The sequence below is a fragment of the Natator depressus genome, chromosome 4 (genome assembly GCF_965152275.1).
Source record: "Natator depressus isolate rNatDep1 chromosome 4, rNatDep2.hap1, whole genome shotgun sequence".
In the NCBI taxonomy this organism is placed as follows: Eukaryota; Metazoa; Chordata; order Testudines; family Cheloniidae; genus Natator; species Natator depressus.
In genome coordinates, this window is record NC_134237.1 from 110,963,328 (window position 1) to 110,983,541 (window position 20,214).

The 20,214-nt window shown below is 41.3% G+C and overlaps 1 protein-coding gene across 2 annotated transcripts in view; it reads left to right on the forward strand.

Annotated features, from left to right (window-relative positions):
* TAPT1 (transmembrane anterior posterior transformation 1) overlaps positions 1-20,214 on the forward strand; it is a 96,055-nt gene that overhangs the window by 45,796 nt on the left and 30,045 nt on the right. For both annotated transcript variants that reach the window (XM_074951646.1, XM_074951647.1), the window contains 5 exons: positions 151-313; positions 5,947-6,082; positions 7,802-7,899; positions 8,192-8,261; positions 19,627-19,707. In XM_074951646.1, the coding sequence (XP_074807747.1) occupies positions 151-313; positions 5,947-6,082; positions 7,802-7,899; positions 8,192-8,261; positions 19,627-19,707 (548 nt within the window). The remainder of the gene's footprint in view (positions 1-150; positions 314-5,946; positions 6,083-7,801; positions 7,900-8,191; positions 8,262-19,626; positions 19,708-20,214) is intronic.

Genomic DNA, 20,214 nt, shown 5'->3' on the forward strand with positions numbered 1-20,214 from the left:
TGCTGCTTGGTTTTTTAGCTCAGCAGTAAACTCTGTTTCAAATACTATGTATTCTTAGCCAGCAGCCTCTGTCAGTGCATATCAGCTAGTGGCATTTGTATTTTGTGGCTGTATAACATATAAAGAATTATTTTGTGCTTTATATTTCAGTGATAGACGTTTACTACAACCTGCTCAGGTATGTGACATTTTCAAGGGAGTTATATTGGTCATCTGCTACTTCATGATGCACTATGTTGACTACTCTATGATGTACCATCTGATAAGAGGACAGTCTGTCATAAAACTCTACATCATCTACAACATGCTGGAGGTAAGGGCATTGGCATCAAAAGGAAATGTCAAAGTATGCTTTCTTTCAGGATATCTAATATATTGTTATGACTTTTGTACTTTATGACTTTGGTACATCTCTCTAATATAGTAGGTAGAAAGATGTTACACCCCAAGGTGGACTTGAACATATAGCAAAATAGACCTGGACATGAAAATATCTAAAAGATGCTTCCATAAAAAAGGGTGCAACAACTTTGTTATAAATCTTCTTTCATAAATCTGTTTCTTGTAATGCATCAGAGTTAATTAAGTTAAATAAAAAAAAGAGGGAGAGCAAGTGAGAAATAGGAAACGGAGAAGGGAGTTTTGGACTGTAATTTGAAATGCAAGAGTCGGGGACTGATAGTTTGAAAAAATTATTTGAAATAGGAAGAGCTACTGAGAAGGTTTTGCCCAGTAGCGGCAAAATCCTATGGAAGAACAAAGAAAAGGCAAAAGGTAGATGAAATTTATCTGTTAAATTTTTCTTTTTAGAAATGTGCCTTTTAGTATGCTTAGGCTTTCAACCTCTCCCAATCCATACCATCAGACAAAAGTCTGAGTACATGGATAGAGTTTCTGCCATGAGTTTAGAGGAGTGTTAGAGAAACAGGGAAGGGAAGGAAGAAAGCAGAGAGATAGACAGCCTGTGAGGTAGGATAAAGGGAAGTCCTGTAAAAACTCAAAGTATATGTGTAACGGGATTCACGCACCATGGTGGTGCCTCCTGCTGGCTGTCTTGGTAATTAGCTCTGTGCCTGCTTCAGGTGGTGTCTTGCCACTTGTCACTCCTGCTCTAGGACCCATGTCTCTCCAACGACCATGGCATCCTCTTCAGCAACACAGCCCACTGGCTGTGCAACACACCTTGCTCCCCACTTCCAGGGGACCTGCAGTCCGCTGTTCAGCCACTTCCCATAGTGGCTACTGCAACATATTGTCTGGCCACTTCCTCGTGACCCCAGCATCCTCTTTGCCCTTGCCTTGTTGCAAACCCCAACAGTCAGCCAGGGGCTCTCTCTCGCTCCCCCGGTCCCTGCTTGCAGAACTGCTCTTCCTGGATGCTGGCAGTTCTCTCACCCTTCCAGAGGCACAGTCCTTCCTCCCTGGGCTCCCAGCAGAGAACTGCTCTCCTCTGCCCTGCAGCTCCCTTTTTGTATGGGCTTGCTTAGCCCTGATTGGTTGCGCCTTTCAGCCCTTCTCTGATTGGCTGCCTCCTGCACAACTTCCCTAGGTCTCTATTAACAATTAGAGACCAGTGTGGGGCAGGTGCCCCATCACAATCTGTTTTTGTATTATTCATTATAAATATAAAGCTTTTGGACAACTGTGGTTTTCTTATCACTAAAATGTAACAACGGTAAATAACATTTAAGAAAATGTAATTGGATAAGGCTTGAGATCTGACCTAAGATCTGCATATCTGTAGCATGTAAATGGCATAATGTGTTTAAGAAGCTACTACAGCCCCTGTTGTTCTGCCAGGATACTATAGTGTTCCTAATAGTCCTTGAATAATTAGTATGATACAGATGTCTAACAAAACTTTGAGGATTATTGAGATTGGGCCATGGTTTGTCCAAGTCTGGAGATTTTGGTTCTAGACATGAATTATTCGCTACTGCTGTTTGAAAATAATGAATAAGAGGGACATTTCATAACCACAATATTAATACACTTCCTGAAATAAGCGATGAGTGTGAACCACCTTGGATGTGTAGTTATTAAAGCTTTCTTGTCTTGCATGTGATTATTTACTTTTAAATAATCTCGAAATCAAAATGCAAAATTCAGCACTCTGAGATCATGTGTACTATGATATTCTAGGGGACATTCATCCATATATCGTTTCTTAATCTCTGACAGTATGAGTGATCATGACTTAGTAAGTAAATCTAAGTATGGTACAATTTATTAATGCTCAAAATCATTTCATTTCAGTTTAACTGTTTCAAAACACTGAACAAATACAGTGATGGCTACTTATTACAAACTGTAAAAGGAGACTTCAGTATTTTGCTCAGCAAAGCAGAAGGCGTGTCATCCCCCTCACTGAGTTGACAGGGAGAGAGTTTGAGAGTGGCTTTACCTGAATCCAAGCAGAACCAATAGTGCACTGCCCTGCTCGAGAGTAAGGAAATAGTTTCTGCTGCTCTGAATTCTGTGTTCTGATACTGCTCATAGCTACTGTAGTTAACAAAGAAAACTCCCTTTAATTTCAGTGGAGAAGGATCCAACTAGAAAGTGTATTGGATTTCCTTGATCTGCCATGAATAACTTCATGCCTAGCAGAGCAGGAAAAGTGATTTCTGCAGGCTTTTTACAAGCCTAAATCACAGCAGAAAACAGAGGGTCCTAGGTCCCACTCAGCATACTTGCTGGGAACATGTTTCCATTTTACCCAAACACAGATCTGCCACTAGCAGTACACCTTTCAGGTTGCCTATATAGGAATAGAGACTTCTTAATTTTTTTTAAAAAGGCAATAACCAGATTTACATTTGTATCAAAATATACTTAACTCAGATTTCTGATTTTGAAATTTTAATTTGGGGAAATGATTAGACTGACAAAGACGTTTACAATGATGTTTTCGGCTATCTCTGGGTCAGAGAAAATTGTCTTGCAAATGGATTTGATAGAAATAAAAAACTTCCAAATAATGTGCTGAATGCTGCCCCAATAACCAGGCTTAAGGGGTGCATTCAGCCCAGTTGGCTTAAAATGACGCTTTTCTTTTTTTAGATTCAGACCCACCGGCTCCTGCTCCTTATGAAGCCCCAGCGTGTGTTATGCTGGTGACACAACATTCACCATGGAACTCTACTGGAGCCTGGAGCCGGCATATAGGGTTTAGGTAAGTCCACTTTAAAAAATCCCAACAATATTGCGTGGTGGTTCCTTGTTTTATACCCTATGGGATATAAAATATTAAAATGTTAAAAGAAAAAAAAGCCTTTTAAACCCCCCGCAATATTGTGGATAAAACCAAACTTACCTGACTCCTTAAGTATTCTGTAGTGGGTGCCACTTCACCAAAGTGCATGATGGGGCATCACACGGAGCTGGAGCTAGGGGTTGTTGACCATCTTCACTGAGAAAAGTAAAAAGCCGAAAACAATGCCATTGTAAATATCCTTTTGAATTAACCTAATTCTTTTCCTAATTTAAAATTTCAAGCTGCTAAATTTGAAATAACTCAGAGTAAGAGATTCTATTGTCATAATGCTGTGAGGGTAGCCAGTTAATACTAAATGCTACTCTTAAGTGTCGTATTTGGGACATTCAGCATTTAACTGTACCATTTGCTGTTTTGGTCAAATCTTCAGCTTTAAGTTTTTTAGTGGTACTAAATAATGAATGTTGGCTTGAGTTTGTTGAACTTTTCTAATTTCTGTCAAAGTTGCTCTTCAATAAGCTCTTAAAATTTGAGTAACAGCTTTATATAAAAAAAAAAAAGAAAAAAGCACTGAGCCCTGGCTGACTTTACTTTTGTTCTATAAAAAACCTTTTAGTTAATGTGGAACAGTACAGTACTTGCTTGTATATCTTCTTTTCTACTCTGATAGCTTTTACTTGTCTCAAGTTGTCATTTTTAGTTTACAAAAGAACAGCTGAATGAAGCATTAATCTATCTTATGACAGTGTTTGTTTTTATATCACGATCTTATTACTACAGTTTAATAAGGAATGGTAATATATTAGTGTTGTCATATTTATCTGTTTACTTGGGTCAGACTCATAAGAGATGGAAAATACTTATTAATTCAGCCAGACATGCTGCCTGAATATAGAATTGTTCTTTAAAGTACATCTTCTAGTACTTCATTTTAATTTTAAATATCCCAGACTTGTATGTATGTACTGGAGGAAGAGGTTCCATCACTTCTCCTCTGAACTGCCTTCAATTTGGCAGTATCTCCAGTTGCTGAGAACTAAATTTAATCACCTTGACCTTTCTTGCTGCTGTATTGAATAGCAAACTCTTGTAATTTGCTATACACGATTATTCCTACATTCCTTTCAGAAGTATTGCTTTCTCGGTTCTTCCTCCCCTGTTGCGTATATATTTTGGATTGCATTTCCTCAGATGTTTGCAGTTTTCCAAATCAGTTCCTATATTACGTTCTGCCCATTTTTCTAATCCCTCTAGATCCCTTTGTATCATTTTTCTGTCCTCTTGGGTATTTGTAATTCCTTTAAATATTATCTGAATTTGTGCCATTTATTCTATGCTCCCGGGCATTAGTAAAGATATTATACGAACAAACCAAATGCCAATCTTTGCAGTACCCCACTAGACATCTCCTCCTCCCTCTTTCCCGAACTTGATACTTCTCTGTTTATCATTACCTTTTCCTTCATTCTTTTTAAATATTTGGAAAAAATGAGAGACAGGCTGGCTTTGTGGCATGATAGTGAACATGTTGCTTTGTGAAAGAAGTTTGAATTGCAACCTGACACTAACCACAGGCTGCCATAGCTGAAGTTGTTGCCAAGGCCCAGGATTTCATGTCATAAGTACATAAGAACGGCCATACTGGGTCAGGTCCATCTAGCCCAGTATCTTATCTTCTAACAGTGGCTAGAGTGAGATGCTTCAGAGGGGATGAACAGAACAGGGCAATGTCCCTGGTCATCCAGTCTCAGCTTCTGGCAGTTGGAGGTTTAGGGACACTCAGAGCATGGGGTTGCATCCGTGACCACCTTGGCTACTAGCCATTGATGGACCTATCCTCCATTAACTTATCTAATTATTTTTGCTCCAGTTATATGTTTGGTCTTCACAACATCCATTGCAACGTGTTTCACAAGTGGACTGTGCAGCGTGTGCAGAAGTACTTCCTTTTGTTTTAAACCTGCTGTGTATTAATTTCATTGGGTAACCACTGATTCTTTTGTTTATGTGAAAGGGTAAATAACACTTCCTTATTCTCTGTCTCCACACCATTTATGATTTTACAGACCCCTATCAGATCCCCCCTTACTCAGGTCTTTTCTAAGCTGAATGTTCCCAATCTTTTTAATTTCTCCTTGTATGGCAGTTGTTCCATACCACCTGATTATTTTTGTTGCCCTTCTCTGTAACTTTTCCAGTTCTGATCTATCTTTTTAGAGATGGGGCAATCAGAACTGCATGCAGTATTCAAGGCGTGGGTGTACCATGGATTTATATAGTGGCATTATGATATTTTCTGTTTTATGTTTCCCAATGTTCTGTTAGCTTTTTTGACTGCCGTGATGTCTCCAAGATCTTCCTTGAGTAGTAACAGCTAATTTAGACCCCATCATTTTGTATGTATAGTTGGGATTATTTTTTCCAATGTGCATTACTTTGCACTTATCAAGTAGGTGTCCAATGCCTGAGTAAGTCCTGCTGAAAGAGAGGTATGGTGGGGTTAAGGAAGAGTAGACCATTTAGGAATATGAATAAGGCAACTATAACATAGCATTGGGAAGCTTTGCAGAGGAATGATGTGTCCAAAAAAGGAAAAGAGAAATCATATGAAAAAAAATTGAGCCTCTAAGGCCTTTTTTGTGGATTGAGCTTTAACTATTGCAATGTATTTAAATGACTTATTTTAATAGGAGAAGCACTGTTTTAAAATATTAAAAGGTCTCTCTCTCTAGGTAGCTGATCGCCTGTTTTCCTCTTTTGGGCAAGATATTTTGGATGCCCTTTATTGGACAGCTACTGAACCTAAGGAGAGAAAAAGAGCTCATATTGGTGTGATTCCTCACTTCTTCATGGCAGTGCTGTATGTCTGTATCCTTCCTTGCTTTTTGTCAGAATTAATTGCAACAATTTTCTTTAGCTTGTTATACATTAGGTTAAAAAGTTTCTCAATAAATTAAAATAAGAATGATTTTAAAACAGAATTGTGTAAAATTATTTGAATATGTTTCTGGGCTTGCCTGAAATTAGATATTCATGTTCATTTTCAGAATAAGATTTACAGTACTTCATTTTTTTTAAAAGTAAAGTGAAACGCTTTTAACCTGCCAAGATGTGAGTTAAGGGTTGTATTTCTCATGCAACAAATTGATGATCTTGCTGACACCAAAAGTGGAGCAACTGGAAACAAATCCCTGAATTTTTATGTGGGGACTCTGAATGAATATTGATTGTGCTTAGACTTTAAGTATTTTCTCACAAGAGGTTTTTAAAACAGCAATTTTACTATCTTTGGTACAGCATAATTGCCCTCCTAATCTGAAAAAAATATGATAACTCTTTAACAATTATTTTTGCTTCCCTCCTACAGCTGTAGGTTTTATTTTCTAGTTGTCACTAGATTAAATACACTCACATACTGTATTTCTCCTGATGTTGCTCTGTGCAGCCTTGCAACACAGTGGTGTTCTTTAGCTGGGGAGGTTGGCTTGAGGTGCCCTTGAGAGAAGCTTGTCTGTCAATCTTCTTGACTTCGAAATTGGGTTATAGAAGCAAGAAACTTCATATGGCTGAAATTCATATCTTCTTTATGGTATTATTAGATTTAAATTTCTTACTGCTTCGGCTATTTCACCAGCCTGCTTTTGTGACAGCTCTTCTGGTGACCTTGTTTTCTCTATGGCTGACAAGATATGGTGTCCCTAACCTAGATCAACAAGAGGTACAGAAACCAGCAGCAGTAGTGATAGGTCCAGAATTAATACATGCCAGTTACAGTGTGCAATGCAGTCGTTACACGCTCAGTCTCCATCTTCTCAAGTACTTTCATGCTATATTGACATTTCTCTTATGTGATGACATTGGGCTCTTTCAAAACAGGAAACCTTGATGCAGCCTGGAACATGATCTGCAAAAGAATGCTGTTTCTATCAGAGTAGAATGAGCTGCCTAGTAGAGGACTTCAGTGCCTTAACTTAATACTATGTGGTTAATGTTGTAAAACAGTGTGGTACATTACAAGCATGCTGTGGAAGTATAAGCAGTTCTGAAACTCACAGGTTTGAGTGTAAGAAATTGCAGTAAGTTAAAGGAGTACTAGTGGCACCTTAGAGACTAACCAATTTATTTGAGCATAAGCTTTCGTGAGCTACAGCTCACTTCATCGGATGATGATGAAGTGAGCTGTAGCTCACGAAAGCTTATGCTCAAATAAATTGGTTAGTCTCTAAGGTGCCACTAGTACTCCTTTTCTTTTTGCGAATACAGACTAACACGGCTGCTACTCTAAAACCTGCAGTAATTTAGAATCTTGTTACACTGCTCATGTAAAAAAGCATATCAACACAGTGATGAAATCCTGGCCCCATTGAAGTCAATGAGAATTTTACCTCCACAAGTACACTATACCTACTAATCTACTCCACTAATTAATTTTTCAGTGATGCATGAGATATTTTTGTATTCTCTATTAATTTTGAGGACAAAATAAGATTTGTCTGAATTTTTTTCAAAGTTTTGGATGATGCTAATATAATACAGTACAGAAATGTACTTTTCAAATGTCATTTTCTTTAACACTGCTGTTTTCAGTCTTGCATGCTATTCTTATAATGGTTCAAGCAACAACACTTAATGTAGCCTTCAACTCCCACAACAAGTCACTGCTTACCATCATGATGTCTAATAATGTAAGTATGAAGTAAATTTGATTTTTACCTCTGAGTAATAAGCAAATGCTCATAAATGAAAGAGATGAACAAGTGACACAGTGCATTTTAGCATCATTGTTCCACAGGACAAATTTTTAATGCTTAGAGAGTAGTATAACTTCATAATTTATTCAGATGCTATGTTTAGGATAACTGAGGGTATATATAAAATTAAGTGTTTGATCATCTTTGGCTTTCAATTAAAAAAAAAATTAACATTCCATAGTACATGGATAATCTGTAATGAAGCTAACTGTGTTTAAAATTACAGTTCGTTGAAATAAAAGGAAGTGTTTTCAAGAAGTTTGAGAAGAACAATCTTTTTCAAATGTCAAACAGTGGTATGTATATTTGCATGGGTCAGAAAAATATTACTAATTCAAAATGTGTTATTATTTCAAGTACAGTCTTCCATTATGTTTATGGTATTGACACGATAACAGGTATTATCTTGAAGTAGACGTTGAGCACTCTGTATTTCTGTTAATGTAGAACTGAATTCTAGATCTCCTCATTACTGCTTTGTTTAATAGGACTAAACCAAGAATTCAGTTTTAGGAACATTGTATTTGCACAAATAACTATGTTTGCATTTTAGTACCTAAATACAGTAACTCCTCACTTAACGTTGTAGTTCTGTTCCTGAAAAATGCGACTTCAAGCGAATCCAATTTCCCCATAAGAATTAATGTAAATAGGCGGGGGATTAGGTTCCAGGGAAATTTTTTTGGCCAGACAAAAGGCATTATATACATTTTAAACAAGCAATTTAATACAGGTATAAGTTTTAAACAGTGTTAAAGAAACAATTTAATACTACAGTCTTCATTGCTTAGTATGAAGCTTGGTTGAGGTGGTGGAGTCAGAGAGTGGAAGAGGGTGGATTGTCTCCCTGCACCTCTTGCTGTTCTTGCAAGTACAGGCACCGACTTTGCTGGGGGGGGGGGGGGGGGCGGGCTCAACCCTCGGCCTGCCCACTCCATCCCTTACCGCAACCCCCCACCCTTAACCCGGCTCTTCTTCCCCCCAACTCCTCCCCCTTTACTCCGCACGCCACATCCTTGCTCCTCCCTCCTGCCTCCTGAACACTGCAAACCAGTTGATTGCCGGGGGCAGGAGGCGGGGGGAGCAGGGAAGACACTCATCCGTGGGGTCCGCCAGCGTGCTGGAGGCATTGGGGGAGGGGGGCTGCCAACCATGGACAAAGCACAGCTTTAAACAAGTATGTTCTGTAATGGAGCAGGGACGTAAGATCGAAACAACGTTAAGCAAGAGGACATTAAGTGGGGAGTTACTGTATGCCAGGAATCTGTCTCTGCATTGTTTAATGTCTACTTAAATACACTCTCAAAATTCACACATTTAACCTACTCAAACACCATTTAAGATTATTTCCAAATTCAGAAATCTGTTGTACACTACAACATTATTAAATACCACTTAATATATGCCGTGTTAGCAAGTATCCTGGCATCTTTGCTATGTTAGCGATCATTGGGGCTTATGTGCATATCACTATCATGTTTTATTCTGGTGAGCAAACAATGTAGTGAAATAAATGTACTTTGAGAGAGTATATTATGACAGAATCATGGTAGTTTTTAGAGCGTGTCTGAAAGAACCGTAGATCTGCACATTAGATAAAATTAAGACCACAAGAGGCTTAGGTCTTGTCTGTGGTACATAAGTCCATCCTTGAGGGATGTAAATTGTAGAGCACGCTAGTATGTTGCTCACCAATTGGCCTGTGTGAACCCTGCTAACACACACTAAAAGTTTCCTGCTGGATGTTAATGTAGTCCTGTTTCAAATGCTCACTAGAGAATTTTTAGTGTAAGCCAATAAGGTCAACTCAGGACAGTTAGTACATGACATGCTAGTGTACACTAATTTACACCCCTCTAGTGCAAACTAACACACTGTATAGACAAGGCTTTAGAGAACACAAACTGTGCATCTGGTGCTTATGATTACGTTGCTGAATGTATTGAAATTTGGAAACTCTCTAGATGAGAAAGATTGTCCCAGGAAGAGAAGTCTCAACTATCCTTTGACTTAAGTACTTTTGTCATAATATTTCAGGTGGCCAGTAGAAATTTTCATATTAATTTCAGTACCTAGATAGGAAAAATATTTTTTTGATGCTTTGAGATATAGTATGATGTTGAAGTGAAGTGGTGTTAAGGGGCTATTTATTCCTGGTATCTCCTCATACAGGTGCAGTGCATTAACCTTAAAAAAAAGAATCTTTTGTTCTTCATTACATGCATATGTGATAGGCAAGACTTAAAATTAAAAATGACATAGGAATGCACAGATGCACACAATCACGCATGAAATAAAAAGCTTTAATTTTCTTTGACACTTTCTCAACTTTTAAATGAAGAAGATACTTTCCTTTAAATCAGGCTTTAGTAAAGAAGCGAAACCAATGATTAACTGTAAAACTCTACCTAAAATGGATCATTTGAAGTGTTCCAAGAGTTAGATTTTAGCAAACTGCTTCATCATTTGAATATCTGACTTGTATATGTGAGACACTAAGATCACAGCTCTGTCACAGCCTTCACTTCTGGAGGGGAATATATCTAGTGCAGGTGATTGGGCTCTTAAGTCTGCCAATTACTTGCTTTTTGACTCTGAACAAGATGATTTGTGTCTGCTTCAGTGAGTTTATCCCTATGGAAAATCAGTGTGATACTACTTCAGTGAATGTTGAGAGAATTATTGTTTTCATGGTGCCTTTAACTTCTTGGATAAGAGGTGATAGATGAGTAAACGTAGTAGAATAATAAAACAATAAATTTAAATAAATCTCCTGTTACATTAATCTTGTCTTTTTTTTTATTAGAAGTCTGTGAAAGCCAAAAAATTGATACTCTTCACACATGTCAGAAAGAACTCTTATCCAGTACTAGTCATGATAATTTCTGGTGGCCAAGTTTAAATATCAACTTTAAAGAATGAAATGTGTAATTAAAATCTGCTTAGTGCGAGTCTTTGCGCCAGTAAAACTGGATTGCTGGAATGTTCGCAAAGTGAACATAAAAATGGGTCTGAGCAAGGCCAAAACAAATTCTCTCTTAAGCTTGAGTGAATGCTTAGAAAATATTTGCAATATTCACCCAGCTCAGTTTTTGTTTGGGACCCTGAAAATCATAAGACCAATCATGGTTCTTAAGTTAGTTGAGTTCTACTTAAAATAGATAGAGGTTGTGTTTATCAACCGTTTCTCATTTATTTCTTCTATTTTATTGTTGGGCACTGTTAGCAATGATCTGTAATGGCAATGTCAAGTTTTGCTCCTAGCCATGGGACGAAGTGAGGCCATGCATTATGCCAGATGGGTATAGAAACAGATGAGTGCATGCAAGAGTGCACAAAACAAGTGAGTTTATTCTCTTCAAATGGATAGATAACTTTTCCTGAAATGATTCACAGAACACTCATGAATCACCACATATTGTATGCCTAAAAAGAGAAAATAAGTTTTCTGAGCTTTCCATGTGTGTTTAGAATTTCAGATGTAGAGTAATACTTTTCTAACAGTATAGATAGTGCTAAATTAAGCACTGCAATTTGCAATTACTGTCTGGCAAATCAATTTGTAAGATTGTTTGTTTGTATATTTGGTAATAGCCCCTTTCCACTTGTGATTCGATAGCTTCAGTTGCATGCAGTGACTTTGCAAATGGGTCAAATCCATGTATTTATGGAATTCAGGGGTTAGTAAATGAGAGGAAAGTATATCTATTTAAAAAAAAAAAATGCTTCAACCTTGGTGAAAGCCCACCATGCTGGCTTCCTTTATACTTTTAAATCTGCCTTATCTTTATTTCAAGCTGTGCTCTATGCAGCTAAACTATTTTTTTCACCAAGAAACCAATTACATCTCTTGTGGTGAAGAGCTTGTGTGAACCATAAAATTCTTTCCTTCAATCTGTTGATTTTCCATTTTTTTCCGTATTGTTAAGTCTCTTCTCTCTGATTTGCCCATAGTTTAGCTCTGCAAACTCCCCTTCCCCCCCCCCCCTTCCTGCACCCATCACTCCTCAGCTGCATGGGGAGGGATCCCTGTACAGGGAGCTGCACCCCCCCATTTGCCCAATCCCCAGGCATCCAGACCCCCCCTCACACCCAGACCCTTCCGCCAAGTCTCATCCCCCCACACTCGGAACCCCACCTTGATGAGCACTGGTCCTGCACCCAGATCCCCACCCCATCGAGCCCCAACCAGCTACACCTGGATCTCTGTCCCACTCCCCCATCATCTGAACTCCCCACTGAGCCCCCCACACCCCAGTGCTGAGCTCTATACCCCCCCCCCATACTCAGCCACCCTGTTGAGCCCCAGCAACCTTCACCTGCAGAGTCCCATTACCATTACACCCAGAACCCCCCAACAAGCTTCTGTGAATCCAGATCGCACCCGGATCCCCCACTGAGCTGCCTGCAGCCAGATTGCCCCACGCTTGGATCCTGCCTTGCTTGGATCTGGCCCACACAGAGGGGCAGGGCCTAGGGTGTTTCTGGGTGAGGCTCATGCCTTGTGCTGTGTCAGAGTGGGTGCAGCCTCCCTGCTGAATTTGTCGCGTTGGAGGAGCTGCATGGTGATCTCCCACTTCTGCACAGTCAGTGGCCTGTGCTCCCACTGCCATGCTGGAGCCTCCACATTTATTTGGCAAATAAAATTTGCAGAATTTTGCAATACTGTATGCAGTATTTTTATTTTTTTGGTGCAGAATGCCCTCAGGAGTATATCTTGGACTTTTGAATTTCCATTTCCAAAAGCTAATTCTCCCCTTTGGGTTTTTATTTTTAAAATACCTTTCTTCTGACCCTACCGTCTGTTCCAGTTACCACCCCATTTCTTTCATTCTTTTAAAATACCTTGGAATAGCTGCTGATTGTCACATATTTCCTTACCTCACTCTACATTCTGTTCTTGATTTCCTCTCAGCTGGGTTTTTGTTCTCATTCTAATGAGACAGCCTTCACTAGTTTTTAATCACTTGCCTAGCGCAAACTCCAAAGGTCTTGCATCTATTCTTATCCCTCTTGACTTAGCTGCTTTTGATGCTGTGAATACCACTTTCTGTGCCTTCACTTCAACATACATGTTTTGTTTTGTTTTGTTTTTCTGATGTAGGATTCCAATGATTTGCCTCCTGCTTGCCTGATACATCTTGGGAGAGTATTCTCTAAAGATACTTATCTGACTAGAATGCCACTCCTGGATCTGTGGATCTGTGCTCAAGCCTGATGGGAACTCCCATAGTTCAAACTACCCCTCAAAATATACTCTAGTTTTCCAAAGTTCAGTTCGTTTCTAACCACATTGAGCAAATTAATTGCCATGAAACCTCAACCAATTGATCATCAGCATTAGTCCCAGCTTGATGCAAGGCCATCTCACCATCATCCCCTTATCCCCCACCATGTCCTTTTTTATAGTATCTGTGTTTTCTTTAAAATATAACTAAAAGTTGTAAGGTGACTTCCTCCGAGGCACTGACTGCCAGTGGATTTTAGAGCCTCCAGCATTGTCCACGCCATCTGGGCTTCATGCCCCTTTCTTTCCTTAGAACAGTTTCAGCTGGGCCACAGTACATTGTTGTGGCTGGAGGTTTCAGTCCCATTTTCGTACTGATATCTGGTTCAAAGATTCTCTTTTCTTTCTTCTGTGGGTGCTTTCACATGTCCATTCGGCTGTAAGTGTGTGCTCGTCTTGGGCACAGTTATTGGAGAACTTTTTCACTCAGCAGTACCCATCAGGGTGGCTTGAGCTCTCTCTGTTGCCATACGCTGTTGTATGCTGGTATAAGAGAGTGGAGTTGCCCCTCACCTTCCTCAGTTCCTTCTTCCCCCAGTGACAGTTGTCAGAAGGATGTTAGACTAGTTATTGTAAATGCTTCCCTCCTTTGTATATATAGCTTCTTCTTGTTAGGAATTAGTTGTTAGCTTGTTTTTACTGATAGTTTTAGTCATAGGTCTTTTGGACTGTGTTTCATTTTTCCATACCGGAGTGATGCTATGCTCACCAGGGTTTACGTCTTGCTGAACTTGCACTAAACACATGCTGGTCTGTGACCTACACTCAGCCTGTTTAAAGTGTTAGGGAGAGTCCCATATCAGTGATATGTCAAATCTGCAAGAGTTTTGAGCTCTGCTTGAAGAACAGAGCAGAAGGCTCAAGTGTCTACTCATGGAGGCAGCATTTTGGCCCCTATCGGACTCAGTGCACACATAGAGCACTCTGAGTACATCGTTCTCGGTGCAGAGAGCATCAGAGATGCCTCTGGTCCCACTCACTGGTACTGAAGAAAAGGCTTAGACCTTCCTCAGGCTTGGTACTGGGCTTGGTCATGTCTGTGCCTAAGCCTAGTAAAGGCAGAGGCTAGGAAACATGCTGGGGAGAGTCTCTTGCTGGAGCAATCTTCACCTAAAAAGAAGGGATTGCTACCTCCCACGCCTGTGCCACATCCGTCGAGGGTGTTCCCTGAAAGGTCTCTGAGTCAGAGCCACCAGCCACTGCCACTCCCATCTACCCTGGAGGCGTATGCAGCCACAAGAGACTTAGCTTCTCGGTGCCGGTATCCCTGGTGGTGCAAGAAGGTTCAGAGTTGGTACCAATGCCTGTGGCTCCTAACTCACGGTGCCATTAACTACCAAGCCTCTGTAAAGGCTGGTGCAGTCTAAGGGCAAGCCTCTGCTGGTTACCCCAATACCTCCTTCCCCAGGGCTTAGGGTACCTGTCCCTGATACTGACTGGTTCCGCCCCTCAATCCCAATGTCCGACAGTTCAGATGCTTCATCTTCAGATTCAGAGGTACATTTGTCTCTCTCATCCAAGACAGAGGACGGACCCTCCATTAGAGACTTGGGAATCATAGAATCATAGAATATCAGGGTTGGAAGGGACCCCAGAAGGTCATCTAGTCCAACCCCCTGCTCGAAGCAGGACCAATTCCCAGTTAAATCATCCTAGCCAGGGCTTTGTCAAGCCTGACCTTAAAAACCTCTAAGGAAAGAGATTCTACCACCTCCCTAGGTAACGCATTCCAGTGTTTCACCACCCTCTTAGTGAAAAAGTTTTTCCTAATATCCAATCTAAACCTCCCCCATTGCAACTTGAGACCATTACTCCTCGTTCTGTCATCTGCTACCATTGAGAACAGTCTAGAGCCATCCTCTTTGGAACCCCCTTTCAGGTAGTTGAAAGCAGCTATCAAATCCCCCCTCATTCTTCTCTTCTGCAGACTAAACAATCCCAGCTCCCTCAGCCTCTCCTCATAAGTCATGTGCTCTAGACCCCTAATCATTTTTGTTGCCCTTCGCTGGACTCTCTCCAATTTATCCACATCCTTCTTGTAGTGTGGGGCCCAAAACTGGACACAGTACTCCAGATGAGGCCTCACCAGTGTCGAATAGAGGGGAACGATCACATCCCTCGATCTGCTGGCTATGCCCCTACTTATACATCCCAAAATGCCATTGGCCTTCTTGGCAACAAGGGCACACTGCTGACTCATATCCAGCTTCTCGTCCACTGTCACCCCTAGGTCCTTTTCCGCAGAACTGCTGCCTAGCCATTCGGTCCCTAGTCTGTAGCGGTGCATTGGATTCTTCCATCCTAAGTGCAGGACCCTGCACTTATCCTTATTGAACCTCATCAGATTTCTTTTGGCCCAATCCTCCAATTTGTCTAGGTCCTTCTGTATCCTATCCCTCCCCTCCAGCGTATCTACCACTCCTCCCAGTTTAGTATCATCTGCAAATTTGCTGAGAGTGCAATCCACACCATCCTCCAGATCATTTATGAAGATATTGAACAAAACCGGGAACCATGGGCAGTGCAGCAGTCTCAACACTGGCTTGCTCCTCCTCCTAAGGGGCAATGGCCCAACCAAGGTTGGGTCGCAGCCCAGTATCAGTGGCCATTCTGGACACTGTGAGTCATTCCCCGACCCAATAGGTCTTCCTCTGCATCCTGAGTGACATGGCAACATTTACTTATGTGGTTCAACACACCAGGCTGCACCTCAGAAAGCTTCTTGCATGGCTAGCATCTGTATACACCTCAAGTTGAAATCATCTGGACAAGGTGATTTGCATGCCAACGTCCGTTTTATTATTCCTGGATTGGTGGACGCTGTGTGTGGGGGGGGTTCCCCTTGTCATGGGGATCCACTCATCATTAGGGTGCCGCCTTCTGGCCGCTCTGGTGATTAGCTCCTTCCAGGTGCTGCGTCCCCTGTGGGGGTCTTTCCACCCATCTCTGCAACTCCAGGTGCTCCTTCTTCACGACTTGGCCCTCAGGCTGGGTCACTGCATGTTTCCCCCTTGTGGGGTATCAAAGTATTTCGGGGCAAACTGTCCCAAGCAGTCCACTCTCCACTACCTGGTCTGTGCCACTTCCCCAGTGGCTGGTAGGAGAATCAGGACGCACACTCTACTCTGGGTTCCAACTCGGGCCTTCTCATTAGCAGCCAAGGTCTGCCCTATCCTGTCCCTTGCTGCTTTTCCCGGAGCCATTCCTACCTTTCTGCATTTGCCAGCCCAAACTCCCTCTTATCAGGGAGTAACTGTAGGGTAATTGCTTCTATAGACCCAAACACACCTCCCTTTTCCCAGGGAGTGACTGCAGACTCCTTCCCTGCAGTCCCCCAGCTGCTCTCAGTTCCTGGGCTTTCTACAGGCCTCTCCTGTTCCCATCTAGCTGAGCCTCATCTGATTAATTGCTGCCCCCTGGCTTCTCCTCCAGGTGAGGCCTGGGCATTTAATTGGCCTACCTAGCCACCTTAATCCCTTCAAGTCTTGTGTCAGGTAACTTTACCCCTCCCCTCCCCGCCAGCCCTCATTTTAGTTACAGATGCATCAGACCTGGGGGGGGGGGGTCCATGCAGACTCAAGGTCTCTGGGAACCTCAGGATCTAATGACTCTCAGAAATATCTGTGTGTGAAGATCTATTCAGCCTTCCTCCAACATAAAGCAAGAAAGAGCTTGCTGATTCTAACAGACAACTTTGCAGCCATGTTTTACGTAAACAGACAGGGAGGGGCACACTCAAGACAGCTCTGACAGGAGGGAATCTGCCTCTGGATCTTTTGCATAACCAATTCAGTTCATCATCTCAGAGTTGCTTACCTTCCAGGGAAGCAGAACACATTGGTGGGTTGACTGAGCAGGACCTTCTCCAATCACCATGGGTGGTCTCCATTTCTAGATATTGCCAAGTCCATCTTCCTGCTCTGGGGAACTCCCCAAGTAGACCTATTTGATTGAGGTCTGGTCTACACTCCAGAGTTTTAGGTTGATGCAAGGCAGCTTACGTTGACCCAACTAAGGAAGCATCTACAGTTAAAATTTCACTTGACCAACATAACTGCCCCACTATCCCGACTTAATAACTCTGCTTCCATGAGCAGCATAGTGTCAAGGTCAATGCAGTGTCAGTGTAGACACCTCATTGCTCATGTTTCTGGCCTTCAGGAGCCATCCCACAATGTCCCACACCAACAGTACAATCAATAAAAGCACTCCTGGTGAGGATGCACACTGAAGACACAAGGAGTCAAGTGTAGACACACGCAAGCGATGTGATTACTGTGGCAGCTGTATGCCGACATAAGTCAGCTTAATTTTATAGTGTAGACATGGCCTTTGTTTCCCAGACCTGAAGAAGAGCTCTGTGTAAGCTCGAACGCTTGTTTCTCTCTCACCAGCAGAAGGTGGTCCAATAAAAGATATTACCTTACCCATCTTGTCCTTTCAACAGATGTGGCAGTTAAGAGGGAAAGATAATAAGAGAAGGCACCTTGAGCAGAGGAAGAACCCAGGGAGAGAGAGAGAAAGTGGGACAGTGTCCACCTGCAAGAACAACAAAAATAGCAGATCTTTAGGCTCACCCCCTGCCTCTTCTCCTGTGTCCCCTAATACAGGGTATGGGGAGCCATCACATATTGAACAGAGTTTGGGACGGGGGCTGGCGGGGGGGCATGGCTACTTCAGGTTTCATTGAGGATCCATACTTTAGAATGCTTCCTCAAATTTTGGAATTTTTCCCTTCACAGTTTTCATAAATTTTTGTAATATCAATGGTGGAGTCTTCGGTACAGTTTTTTGCAATGTTGCATTTTAATGAAACATTGCATATTGATCTAATGTTCCTACGCAACATACGAGACAGAGTGAAGGATTTCATAATTTTTTTGTTCAGTAAAAGAGTATTTGTTTAATGGTCGCTTGAAAACTGCATGATCATTTTTGTAGTGCTGATAATTGTCATATCAAATATAAGCCAAAGTACATCAGAATGCACATGAAATCTAATGGTGCCTGGTTATCCCTAAGCTTTCTTGTAGAATTATCCTTGGAAAAACTTACACCATTTAGATTCTGGTCCTGCTATAATACCTGGTATATTGAACTGTACGTAAAAAGTATGCTTTTTACCTGGTCTTACCTGGAATGGTATCTTCAGTCAAGCAATTTTGAAATTAGACGTTTGCACCCTTTGTTACTTCTGTGGGCCAAGCTCATTGTACACACCAACAGCTTCTTGCATTCCTCCCATTTCCCCACAAGCCCCCTCCCTTCCCTCTCTATTTCAGGGACTCGCTACAACCCCTTCCAACTCTCTCCTGTGAAAGGGAATCTGTGTCCTCCAGTAGCCCCATGCCAGGGGCTCTGTGTAGCTGCACTTCCCTCTGTCCCAAATTCTTCCCCCATAGCAGAGGCTCTGTGTGTGTCCTCATATCCCCCATGCCAGGAGTTCTGTGTGCATTCCCTTCCACCACACCTCTCCATTTCCCCCCTTCTACCTCACCTTCCTGATTTCTCTCTCTCCTTCAGGGCGTGAGTATTTTGAAACTTTATTGGCAGGATAGGGAGAGCTGAAATGAGGGGTATTCAGCTGGAATGTGATAATGGCTGCCATCAACCAGTTGTTCGATCTGCGGATCATGTCAGAGGCAGTTAAAGCTGCTCTCTGCTAACCAGATGTGTGCCAGGGTCTCCATGTCATTCATTTCCCCCTTCTATTTTTCCAGTGTTTTTCCCACCAAAATCAGTAGGGTTCTGCCCACTGATGTTTAGAAAATTTCGCTGAAGTGTTGGAATTGATTGGATGCATTGTTCCAAAGTTATTGTGTTACATCCAAAGCTGAGTAGAAAACCTCATAAACTTGGCCTTATCATACTATGTTTATAGATGCTGCATATAATGTACTGACTATAAGCTGTTGCCATAGGCAGGTTACCAAAGTGAAGGACACAGGATTTGATCCGGCATGGCAAATGATTCTGTATCAAGCTTTGACTGCCTTTGTGGCACTGTCTTTTACCTTAATGAGACCAGAACTGACAGCTTACTCCAACTTGCTTTTAATGGCTGCTTCAGGATAGACTACTAGAGATCTTCTAAATATGGTGCAATCAATTCACTTAAGGCCATTCACTTGCACTGGAGCACCGAGTCCATATCACCCCTTTGATATGTCTGATCTCAGCCTACTAGAGGAAGCAGGAGTTTGAGTTGCAAATTACTTGAAGTGACAAACTGATTTGTCCTTCTGAATATGATTGAGCAATTTCGGGCAAATATTGTCTCTTACTGTGTGTTCAGTGCCTAGTACAATGGCACTACCATAATACATATAAATAACTATTTTATTTGGAGTTGACAATTGCTTTTTTTCCCCCAGATATAAAGGAGAGATTCACCAACTATGTGCTGCTGTTGATAGTATGTCTAAGAAATATGGAACAGTTCTCATGGAATCCAGGTAATTACGCTTTTGGAAAACATGTAATTTTTAAATTATACACTTGTTAGTATGTAATTACAGTACTACAGGTACACATGTAAGACAATCATACATACCCCTTTGCTCAACCCAGCAATCTGAAAGTCAAAAAGCAAGCAGTACTCTTAAAATCGAAGACTCCTATGACCTCAGATCATAAGACCTGAATAATCTGTAAACTATTTCTAGTTTTCTGTGGATTGTGATTCCATTGATTTCAATGGAAGCATATTCCCTTGCACTGTAAATAAACATTGATGTGTTTTGCTAAGTTTTGAGTTATATTTTTTATATTTTTGAATCTACTAGTAAGAAGTCCTGTTAGTGTAGTTATTTTCTTATGCTGGCAAGAAAGGAACCGAGTATAAGTCTGAAAACAAGTTTCCATCTTGATTTTAATATTAGTTAAACTTTGTTATTTTTTAAATACTTAATTCATATAAACATTGGTGTTTGTTCTAATGTAGCAGGTTGGAAATGTATTTA